The 12,433-nt window shown below is 40.8% G+C and overlaps 1 protein-coding gene across 9 annotated transcripts in view; it reads left to right on the top strand.

Moving 5' to 3' along the window:
• GREB1L (GREB1 like retinoic acid receptor coactivator) overlaps positions 1–12,433 on the top strand; it is a 272,164-nt gene that overhangs the window by 255,608 nt on the left and 4,123 nt on the right. For 8 of the 9 annotated variants that reach the window (XM_059138916.1, XM_059138915.1, XM_059138914.1 and 5 more), the window contains 5 exons: positions 5,782–5,947; positions 6,830–7,057; positions 7,985–8,126; positions 9,000–9,200; positions 12,265–12,403. In XM_059138916.1, coding sequence (XP_058994899.1) covers positions 5,782–5,947; positions 6,830–7,057; positions 7,985–8,126; positions 9,000–9,200; positions 12,265–12,403 — 876 coding nt within the window. The remainder of the gene's footprint in view (positions 1–5,781; positions 5,948–6,829; positions 7,058–7,984; positions 8,127–8,999; positions 9,201–12,264; positions 12,404–12,433) is intronic. The other variant, XM_059138920.1, reaches the window with a different exon arrangement.

Here is a 12,433-nt window from a genome sequence, read left to right as displayed (position 1 = left end):
TGATGCAGGGCTTGAACCCAGGACCCTGAGACTAAGATCCGAGCCGAAGGCAGAGGCCCAACCCACTGAGCCACCCAGGCGCCCCTTTATAATATTTGTTCTTTTGTGTCTGAGTTATTCCCCTTAGCAAAATGTTCTTTTTAAATTATTAACATTAATACATTATTTGCTTCAGGGGTACAGTTCTGTGAATCATCAGTCTTACACAATTCATAGCACCCACCATAGGACATACCCTCCCCAATGTCCATCACCCAGCCATCCTATCCCTCCCCACCTCCAGCAACCCTGTTTGTTTCCTGAGATTAAGGGTCTCTTATGGTATGTCTCCCTCCCTGGTTTCATCTTTTCATCTTTTTCCTTCTGTACCCCCTATGACCCCCCTGCCTTGCCTCTCAAATTCCTCCTATCAGAGAGATGATAATTGTCTTTCTCTGATTGACTTATTTCACTCAGCATAATACACTCTAGTTCCATCCACATCATTGCAAATGGCAAGATTTCATTTCTTTTTATGGCTGCATAGTATTCCATTGTGTAGGTGTGTGTATGTATGTATACATACACATATATATGGCATATACATATATATGGTATATATATATATACACACACACACCACAGCTTCTTTATCCATTCATCTGTTGATGGACATCTAAGTTCGTTCCATAGTTTGCCTATTGTGGACAGTTCTGCTATAAACATTCAGGTGCATGTGCCCCTTCGGATCACTACATTTGTATCTTTGGGGTAAATACCCAGTAGGTGATTGCTGGGTCGTAGGGTAGCTCTATTTTTAACTTTCTGAGGAATTTCCATGCTGTTTTCCAGAGTGGCTGCACCAGCTTGCATTCCCACCAACAGTGTAGGAGGGTTCCCCTTTATCCACATCCTCTCCAACATTTGTCATTTCCTGACTTATTAATTTTAGCCATTCTGATTGGTGTGAGGTGTCACATTGTTGTTTTGATTTTCATTTCCCTGATGCTGAGTGATGCTGAGCACTTTTTCATGTGTCTGTTGGCCATTTGGATGTATTCTTTGAAGAAATGTCTGTTCATGTCTTCTGCCCATTTCTTGATTGGATTATTTGTTCTTTGGGTGTTGAGATGGATAAGCTCTTTATAGATTTTGGATACCAGCCCTTTATCTGATATGTCATTTGCAAATATCTTCTCCCATTCTGTCAGTTGTCCTTTGGTTTTGTTGACTATTTCCTTTGCTCTGCAAAAGCTTTTGATCTTGATGAAGTCCCAATAGTTTATTTTTGCCCTTGCTTCCCTTGCCTTTGGCGATGTTTCTAGGAAGAAGTTGCTGTGGCTGAGGTCAAAGAGATTGCTGTCTGTGTTCTCCTCAAGATTTTGATGGATTCTTGTCTCACATTGAGGTCTTTCATCCATTTTGAGTCTCTTCTTGCATGTGGTGTAAGGAAATGGTCATTTCATTCTTTTGAATGTGGCTGTCCAATCTTCCCAACACCATTTGTTGAAGAGACTGTCTTTTTTCCATTGGACATTCTTCCTTGCTTTATCAAAGATTAGTTGACCATAGAGTTGAGGGTCCATTTCTGGGCTTTCTATTCCATTCTGTTTATCTATGTGTCTGTTTTTGTGCCAGTACCATACTGTCTTGATGATGACAGCTTTGTAATAGAGCTTGCAGTCCGGGACTGTGATCCCACCAGCTTTGGCTTTCTATTTCAACATTCCTTTGACTACTTGGGGACTTTTCTGGTTCCATATAACTTTTAGGATTATTTGTTCCCATTCTGTGAAAAGAAGTAGATGGTATTTTGATAGGGATTGCATTGAGTGTGTAGATTGCTCTGGAAAGCATCGACATTTTTTTATCATTATTTTTTAAAAATTTTATTTATTTGACACAGAGAGATCACAAGTAGGCAGAGAGGCAGGCAGAGAGAGAGATGGAGAAGCAGGCTCTCTCAGGCTGAGCAGAGAGCCTGATGCGGGGCTCGATCCCAGGACCCCAAGATCATGACCTGAGCCGAAGGCAGAGGCTTAACCCACTGAGCAACCCGGGTACCCCAGCATCAACATTTTAATAATGTTTGCTCTTCCAATCCATGGGCATGGAACATTTTTCCATTTCTTTGTGCCTTCCTCAATTCCTTTCATGAGTGTTCTGTAGTTGTCTGAGTATAGATCCTTTGCCTCTTTGGTTAGGTTTATTCCTAGGCATCTTATGGTTTGTGGTACAATTATAAGTGGGATCAACTCCTTAATTTCCCTTTCTTGTCTCCTTGTTGGTGTATAGGAATGTAACTGATTTCTGTGCATTGATTTTATATCCTGCCACTTTGCTGAAATCCTGTATGAGTTCTAGCAACTTTGGGGTGGAGTCTTTTGGGTTTTCCACGTAGAGTGTCATGCCATCTGCAAACAATGAGAGTTTGACTCCTTCGTTGCCAATTAGAATGTATTTTATTACTTTATGTTGTCTGATTGCTGAGGCTAGGACTTCTACTACTATGTTGAACAGCAGTGGTGATAGTGGACATCCCTGCCATGTTCCTGATCTTAAGGGAAAAGCTCTCAGTTTTTCCCCATTGAGGATGATATTTGCTGTGAGCTTTTCAATATGGCTTTTATGATACTGAGATGTTCCTTCTATCTCTACACTATGAAGAGTTTCGAACAAGAAAGGATGCTGTACTTTGTCAAATGCTTTTTCTACATCAGAGGATCATATGGTTCTTGTCCTTTTACTTATGTAGTATATCATATTGATTGATTTGCAGATGTTGAACTTGCAGCCTAGGAATAAATCCCACTTGGTCATGGTGAATAATCCTTTTAATGTACTATTGGATTTTATTGGTTAGTATTTTGGTTAGAATTTTTGCATCCATGTTCATCAGGGATATTGGTCTGTAATTATCTTTTTTGGTGGGGTCTCTGTATGGTTTTGGGACCAAGGTAATGCTGGCTTTGTAGAGTTTGGAAGTTTCCCTTCCATTTCTACTTTTTGAAACAGCTTCAGAAGAATAGGAATTATTTCTTCTTTACATGTTTGGTAGAATTCCCATGGAAAGGCATCTGGCCCTGGGCTCTTTGTCTGTTGGGAGATTTTTGATTACTGCTTCTTCAATTTCCTTGCTGGTTATGGGTGCTCAGATATTTTAAATCTTGATGCAGTCCAACTATACGTTTTCTTCTTCCATTGGCTATGCTTTTGGTGTCCTAGCCAACAAATCATTGCTACATACAACAGCAAGATTTTCACCTGTTTTCTTTTAACAGTTTTATAGTTTTAGCTCTTATAGTTAGATCTTTGATCCATTTTAGTTTTATATAGTCTATGGTAACGGTCCAGCTTCATTCTTTTGCATGGGAATATCAGTTTTTCTAATACCATCTGCTGAAGAAATTGTCCTTTTCCCATTGAATGGTCTTGGCACCTTTGTCAAAAATCATTTGACTGTACAGGTCCTTAGGGCTTGGGCCCTTACTGCTGGGCTCTGCATTCTTATCCTCCTGGCCTATATGTCTTTCTTTATGTCACTACCATATTTTTTTGATTACTATCATTTTACAGTAAGTTTTGAAATCAGCCAACTATGAGATTTCCAACTTTGTTCTTTTTTCAACATTATTTTGGCTATTGAAGGTCCCTTAAGATTCCACATTAATTTAAGGATGGATTCTTTTTAAATTTCTGTACACACATAAATCATTAAGATTTTGATAGGGATTGCATTAAATCTGTGGATCACTTTGAATAATATTGACATCTCAACAATATTACATCTCCCCATCCATGACCATGGATGTCTTTCCATTTACCCATGTCATGTTTACTTTTTTTCAGCAATGTTTTGTACTTTTTTATGTACATATCTTTCACATGCTTGGTTAAACATATATTCCTAAGTATTTTATTCTTTTTGATGCCATTGTAAATGGAATTGTTTTCTTAATTTCCCTTTTAGATTATTGTTAGTGTATTGAGACACAACTGGTTTTTTGTTTTGTATCTGCAACTTTGCTGAATTCATGTTTATTATTTCTAACAGTTTGTATGTGTGTGTGGAATATTTATGGCTTTCTACATGTAAAGTCGTGTGCCTACAAACAGATAATTTTACTTCTTCCTTTCCAACCTCAGTGCCTTTTCTTTTTCTTGCCTAATCACTCTGGCTAGGATTTCTAGTACTGTGTTAAATACAAGTGGCAGTGGTACAATGGAATAATCCTTGTCTTGTTCTATCCTAGAGAAAAAGCTTTCAGTCTTTTACCATTACAATGTTAGTTGTGGGCTTTTCATATATGGTCCTTACTACATTGAGAATACAAAGTATTACACAAATGTTCTTGGAAGGTAGATTTTCCTTAATCTCTAGTAGTACCCTTGATCTATTCAAACTGTTTGTCTGGTTCCTCCATAGATCTAATAGCTTTGTTTAATCTCTTCATTTCATTACCTACATTTTCATTTTCAGGTAGCCCACTCATATAAAATTTGGCTGTGATGAGTATCATCTTCTTAATTTTTTTAAATTCTAATTCCAGTATAGTTAGCATATGGTGTTATGTTTTAGATGTACAATATAGTGATTCACCAATTCCATATATTATTCAGTGTTCATCAAGGTAAGTGTACTCTTAATGCACTTCACCTATTTCACCCAACCTCTACCCCTTTTCCCTGTAACCATCTGTTCTCTATAGGTAACTGTTTTTTTTTTTTTTTTTTTTTTGGTTTGTCTTTTTTTCTTCTTTTCTTCATTCATTTTGTTTCTTAAATTCTACCTATGAGTACAATCATGTGGTATTTGCTTTCTCTGACTGGCTTGAGTTACCATTATTTATAATAGCCAAATTACAGAAGCAACCTAAGTGTCCATTGATACGTGAAAAAGGATAACAATGTGGCATATATACACAATGGAATATCATTCAGTCATAGAAAGAATGAAATCTTGCCATTTGCAACAACATGGGTGGATCTGATGATCATCATCTTCTTAATAATCTCTAATACTAAGTACTTACCACATGTTAGACACTGTCGTGAACACCATACAACAATCCTGTGAAGTGGACATTATCATTGCCTTCTTATAGATGGAAAAGCCAAGGCATAGGGGATTTAACTTTTTCACTGTCACACGGCTAGAAAGTGGTGGAACCAGGATTAAATGTTACTAGCTTGGCTCCAGTCTTTTACTATACCATACCACCTCTTGCAAAAAGCCCATCTAGGGAAAGGATGCCAGTTTCCAGAATCTTCTTCAAAGAACACTGCTGTCGATCTCCTAAAGCAGGGGATACATTAGTATAAGCAGCATACCCACTCACCGCAACCCTGGCTACTCGCTAGAGCAGGACATGCAAGTGGCTGCTTCTAGGACTGAGAGCGCATCTTACAGCTTTAAAAGGAACTAACCAGTTATACGTGTTTTTCCTCTACATGGTATCCTTTTTCCCATCAGGGAAACTGGATTCTTGTAGTACCCCTTAAAGTGTAGTGCATGAATCATCTGCATCATCAAAGACTGCTCTGGTTTTTGGCCTTTTATCAGACTTAAAGTGCAACTCTGGTGATAGGTTCCAGAATCAGCATTTTAAACAGACGACTCCTTATTTTTACTCATTTGAGAACCACTGCTCTGAACAATTCGTTGACCCTCCCACCCTGCAGGCTCACCACTTGAACAGGCATGCCTTGGAAAGAAGGTTGTCTGGGGTGGTGGGGGCGGTGGGGGGGTGTTGGGTCAAGCCTGAGTGAAAGAGGTACAGCTGTGGTTATGTTGCCTTCCAGGTGCTGCCAGGTTTCTCATTAAGGAGCTGTCCTACCACAATCTGGAACTGGAGAGGAACCGCCTGGAAGAACTGGGAGTTAAACGCCAGTGTGTCTGGCCTTTCATCGTTGTGATGGATGACTCGTGTGTTCTGTGGAACATTCACAGTGTTCAGGATCAGAGCAGGTAGTAGTACTTGCCAAGCCATTCTAGGGAAGTATTATCTAATGCTGTGAAGATCCTTTCCTTGGCTATAGTCATGCATGGAAGTAAATGAGAGAGGTGCAGCTTTCCAGAGCAAAACAATGATTCAGGAGACTACCCTCACTAGCACTCTCTTCAATTCATAGAGATTCAGTGTGCCATTACACTCCTGGGCTATTTCTGCATCATGGCTTTGGTCTGCTATAAAGTTTTATAAAGTCTACTGGCTCCTGAGTCAGACCTGCTTTTTAACCCCAGCTCTGCTCTGTAACTACCTGGATGAAAAGGGAAAGTCCTTCTCACTTCTGAAATTAGGGTTGAGCCAAAATCAGTGATTCTCCTTCCTAGGACAGTGGTGAAAATGGGTCCATGAGGACCAGGAAATGCTAAACCTGGAGAAGTCCTAAGCAATAAATGGCCCCAAAATATAAGCAGCTCCCCCCACCCCACCCCGAAACACTTCAAGGTGACCTTTAGGCCCTTCTGGCTCACACATTGTGTCTGTTTCCACTTGCGGGTATGAAGCCAGTGATGTTTTCAAATATTCCTTTGTTACACCATAATTACCAGAAGTATACTACGTGCTTCTAACCTTCAAAATGTGCTTCATTTTGAGATGGGATGGCTTTCTTTCTCTGCCTTAACATGGTAGGCCCTACCCCCAAGACAGCTCCCTTAAGTTAGCAGTAACAGGCAGCATGAAAGCTAGGATTGACCTTCTTTTCTATCCCAGTCTAATATAAAGTAAACCAGCTCATTTTATCCTTTACAGATATTAATACTGTATAGTAGTGTTAGCCCTTAATAAACAACCCTCAGTAATATTTACTGATCTTGTATTTAAACCAATTTTACATTTCATAGCCAGCCCATGGAAGCAGGAGTTTCCAGTAAGAATGTGTCCTTGAAGAGTGTCTTGCAGCATATTGAAGCAACACCAAAAATCATCCACTATGCAATCCTGGGCATACAGAAATGGAGCAGCAAGTTGAATTCTCAGAGCCTGAAAGCCCCATTTTCTAGGTGCCATGTGCATGACTTCATTCTCCTTAACATAGACTTGACTCAGAATGTACAGTATGACTTCAACAGGTAAGTCAGGCCTCCTGGAGGAAAGTAATCCTGGCACCTACTGGTTGCTTCGGTCCAACTCTGACACCTATAATGGGTCTACTCCTTTGATTTGGTCTTTGAAAAACCAAGAATCTCCTTTTATGGACAAGGAGGGGGAGTGGATCACAAGCCCCAAAGTGCCCCTTCATAATCCCTCAAACTGACCCAGACCCTTAAAAAAACAGGAATTACAACATGAAGTGCTTACAAAACCTACTTTAGCTATCCCATTATTCAACAAGAACTAAAACAGGGAGAAAAACTATTACATCAACACAAATCAGTGTGTGGACCCATAATCCATTGAAGGTGAACTCTTTCATCCTCAGAACTTGGAAGTTAATCCTCTTCCCTAAATGTTAGTAAAATCCAGAGATTTGGATCCTTCAGGGAAGGGCCAACAGGCCGGAATCAGCAGGCTAGCCCTGGTCTTGCCTCCCGAATAAGTAACATCCCCATCCTAGAAAATCCAAGATGGCCAAGTGAGGAATGTCAGGGATCATTTAGTCCCTCTTAGGTCAGCCACCACCTCTGTAACTATTAGAATATGCTGGAGCTGTTTCATGTTGTTTGCAGCCAGGATTTTTAAACTGGGAGCATGTCTGTGTTCATTTCCCACAGGAGTATATAGAACGTGCAGTCCTGTTTCAGTTCAGGAATGCCTAAGGCCCCTTTGGCATCTTGGCCCCTTTATCTGGGCCAAAGCCATCTCACTTTCTCCTCCTTTTAATGACTGCAGTGCCCAATTTAGGGGGTTCACAGGCCAGTGCTAAGAGGACCAGCCAGCTCCAGAAGGCAAGGCTGATTCTGAGTCTGTCTCCTAACAGCTATGATGCATCTGTGTGTGGTGAACATGGCTGGGATGTGACAGATAGTCAAAGACCTATCCCTGTGATTATGATTCAGGTATTTCTGTGAAGATGTTGACTTTAACCTGAGAACAAACAGTAGTGGCCTGCTCATCTGCCGCTTTAATAACTTCAGTCTCATGAAGAAACATGTTCAGGTTGGAGGGCAACGGGACTTTATCATTAAACCAAAGATCATGGTAAGTTTGCAAGCTTGATTCTACTGTTGAAAGTTAAGACAGTTTCTTACCAGTACTTATGTGGCACTGGCATTAAGCCCTTGGCACTTGACTGGAAAGTGAGATAACATAAGGGAATCAGTTCTTTAAACCACTGAGCCACCCAGGCTCCCCCAGGGAACCAGTTCTTAATGCCAAGTTTGCAGTCTCATTCCCCTTACTGAGGATTCACCCAGAGCAAAATGGAACATGTGAAGTCAACAGATCTCCCTTTCTTTAGACTTAAGGCTTACCAATTCCATCAAATCTCAAGTTTCAAACTTAACATTCTCTCTTCATAAACTGGCAAAATTAACATCTTTATATTCTTTAATACATAAGTGAAATGTAAATTAAGATGCTTGTCTGTTCCTTTGCCATTTTCTAAGAAAGTAATACCAATCAGCACCTGTTGAGAGTAAATTCCATGGACCTAACCAATTCTTCTAAGAGATTTACTGGTATCTTATCATTTATAATATGTGATTTCCCCCAGTGGAGCTTAGAAACCTCTTTGCTTTTATTTTTTGGATCTGATGGGATGGGATTTAACCCGTCCACGTCCAGCAGCACTGAGAAAGGCGTCCTGTGGGCCTTCACAATGTTGCTAAATGCAGTAACCTTCAAAGAACCCTACATTTCTCCTTCCCTTGCTGTGTGTTGTTAGACCCAACCTACTCCCAAGGGGAAAGAACTTTCTCAGAACCTAGAATGACACACTTATGTTTAGCCCTACCATCTGTCACTGTGCTACTGCTCTTATTTGGGGACTGTTAGTATGCAATGCAGGTTTTCCTTGCCTGTTTCATCCAGTGACAGACATATTTCCCATGATAATCTTGGCTCTGATTTCAGGTGTCAGAGAGCTTAGCACCCATCTTGCCCCTTCAGTATGTCTGTGCTCCCGACAGTGAACATACACTACTGGCAGCCCCTGCGCAGTTTCTCCTGGAGAAGTTCCTTCAGCACGCTTCCTACAAACTCTTCCCCAAAGCCATCCATAACTTCAAGAGTCCTGTGTTGGCCATTGACTGCTACCTTAACATTGGACCAGAGGTAAAGGGAAGAGGGCTGGTACTGTGCTTTTATCTACTTCCATCCATCTCTCTCTCTCTTTTTAAGATTTTATTTGAAAGAGAGAGAGAGGGAGAAATCACAAGTAGGCAGAGAGCGAGCTGAGCAGAGAGCCTGATGCAGGGCTCAGTCTCAGAACCGTGAGTTCATGACCTGAGCCAAAGGCAGAGGCTTGACCCACTGAGCCACCCAGGCACCCCAACTTCCATTTCTTTCCCATTTTAAATTCTAAGTGGAGACAAAAAAGGAGGCTGTGACCTACTGCAAAGGCTCACACAAGATGTGATGGCAACTGTCCCTCCCCATCCCTCACTAGCTCCACAGTGAGCTAGTGAAGACGCACAGCTTAGCTCAAAGGTCAGTTCCACTGAGCAGCCTACCCATGACTTTGGACAGAAGCAGTTATCAGACCATCTTATAATCACATGATGTTTCTCCACAAGACACAGTTCTTCAGAGGTACACAGTGTCTTAGCCACTGTTTTAAGCAGAAGAGGAGCTCCGTGACTGTTGAACAACTTAGGGGATCACAGGAGACCTTTAGAGCTGTCACTTCACTACTTTCTATTCCTGAATTTTTCTTTTCCATTGTTTCCTCATTTTCCACTCTTTTTCTTGTCTATCTCAAGTTCTCCATCAGTTTTAGTTTTTTTAAAAATCTGTCACTTACACCTTTAGACCACCGATGGCCTTTGGAACTTTAAGGACTTCCACCACTAAGCTTTCCTCTATGACTATTAGTATTGTTTTAAAAGTATTTTATTCTGGGGCGCCTGGGTGGCTCAGTGGGTTGAGGCCTCTGCCTTCAGCTCAGGTCATGGTCCCAGAGTCCTGGGATCAAGCCCCGCATTGGGCTCTCTGTGTGGCGGGGAGCCTGCTTCCTCCTCTCTCTCTCTGCCTGCTTCTCCACCTACTTGTGATTTCCGGCTGTCAAATGAATAAATAAAAAATCTTAAAAAATAAAAAAAATTAAAAAAAAAAAAAGTATTTTATTCTATTCATTAACATAATATACTCTTTGTAAGGAATTTTTTTTTAAAAAATGAAAGGTATAAAGGAAAAAAATCACTTGTAATGGGAACAGTAATATTTTGGTAGACTATTATTTCCTCTTTGGCTTTTTTGGTGCGTGTATTGACATACACAATTTTTCAAACTGAAATACAACTGTATTCAATTCTGAAAACTTTTTTTTGAAGATTTTTTTTAATTTTAAATTTTATTTTTTTATTTTTTATAATGTATTTTTATCCCCAGGGGTACAGGTCTGTGAATCCCCAGGTTTACACACTTCACAGCACTCACCATAGCACATACCCTCCCCAGTGTCCATAACCCCACCCCCCTCTCCCAACCGCCCCCCTCCCCCCAGCAACCCTCAGTTTGTTTTGTGTGGTTAAGAGTCACTTATGGTTTGTCTCCTGAAGATTTTTTTTATTCATTTGAGAGAGAGCATAAGTTGAGGGCAGGGGAAGCAGGGAGAAACAGGCTCCCTGCTGGGCAGGGAGCCTAACGTGGAGTTCAATCCCAGGACCCTAGGATCATGACCTAAGCCAACGGCAGAAGCTTAACTGAGTCACCCAGGCATCCCCTGTGAACTGATTTTTTTTTTTTTAAGATTTTATTTATTTGACAGAGAGAGATCACAAGTAGACAGAGAGGCAGGCAGAGAGAGAGAGGGAAGCAGGCTCCCCACTGAGCAGAGAGCCCGATGCGGGACTCAATCCCAGGACCCTGAGATCATGACCTGAGCCGAAGGTAGCAGCTTAACCCACTAAGCCACCCAGGTGCCCCCGTGTGAACTGATTTTTAATTCAAATAGCATAAACACTTTACATTCTTATTCTTATGAAATTTCAGTAATCTACACTGTGGGTTGGACCATGAATTGTAGAATTTTAGAGGCAGGAGGAACCTTAAAAACCATCAGGTGTAATAGTGCCTTTAATGGTATCTCCAAAATCCTCTACCCCAGGGTCCAGGGCTCTAGATGTTATTACATATTAAAGACTGCGTTGTGTAACAACAGCTAACACTCACTGAATACCTACTTAACATCTTAACAGTATTTATTCCACAAAACAGTCGTATGAAACAGGTACTACTGTTCTCTCCCCCAGACAAGGGACTGAGGTATGGTAAATGAAGGAAGCTGCTCAAGGTCTCCTACTAGCTACGAAGCAGTGAAACCTGTATTTGGAGCCAAATGGTCAGGTCCACATATTAAGCCATTTCATTGTTCTCAAGGTCTCCCCAACTATCTTATTAACCCTGTAATTTCTGTAAAGTTATATTCTGTACATGCAAGCCATACTGAACTAAATTTTAAATATCACCTACCCTGGGGCACCTGGTGGCTCAGTTAAGCATCTGTCTTTGGATCAAGTCATGGTCCTAGGGTCCTGGGATTGAGCCCCACATTGGTTCCTCCTCTCCCTCTGCCTGCCGCTCCCCCTACTTGTGCTCTCTCTCTCGCGGTCTCTCCCAAATAAATAAAAAATTATGCACTCTTGGGGGTGCCTGGGTGGCTCAGTCAGTTAGGCATCCAAGTCTTGATTTCAGCTCAGGTCTTGATCTCAGGGTTTTGAGTTCAAGCCCCACACTGGGATCCACACTAGGTGTGGAGCCTACTTAAAATCATGTACCATTTGAAGCTTCTGTCTGATTGAAAATTGAAGTTCATGTAAATGAAAAGCTGATTACCTTATTGATGAGAATAAACAATTTGTAATCAAAACATTTAAATCTTAAGTATGTCTTTGTGTGGAAGGCAGTTAACATGGAGAGGCCTGTTTTGTTTCTTACTACTAATCCTAACTGTCCTTCATTAAGAGAAACAAGACTTAAATAGATTAAAACTTGGCACATTAAATAAAAGAGCTACAGAGTTTAAATAACCAATCTATTTAAATTTCAATAAAAGAATTTACCTCCTTTACCTTACCCTGAAATAGCTAAAACGGAAGGTACTGGCTCACTCAGCTAAAGTATAGATGTTTTGCTTGCTTTTTGAAATGCCCATGCTATGTCTGCTTGATGATTCCAGGTGGCCATATGCTACGTCAGCTCCAGGCCCCACTCCAGCAATGTCAGCTGTGAAGGGGTGTTTTTCAGTGGACTTCTCTTGTACCTCTGTGACTCTTTTGTAGGTGCTGATCTTCTGAAGAAATTTAAGTTTCTAAAAGGTAAGTCAAATTTAGTGCCTTTTGCTTATG

Source organism: Mustela lutreola, chromosome 11, assembly GCF_030435805.1.
Source record: "Mustela lutreola isolate mMusLut2 chromosome 11, mMusLut2.pri, whole genome shotgun sequence".
NCBI lineage: Eukaryota > Metazoa > Chordata > Mammalia > Carnivora > Mustelidae > Mustela > Mustela lutreola.
The sequence above is the reverse complement of the archived record's forward strand: the minus strand, read 5'-3'. Positions and strand labels throughout refer to the sequence as shown.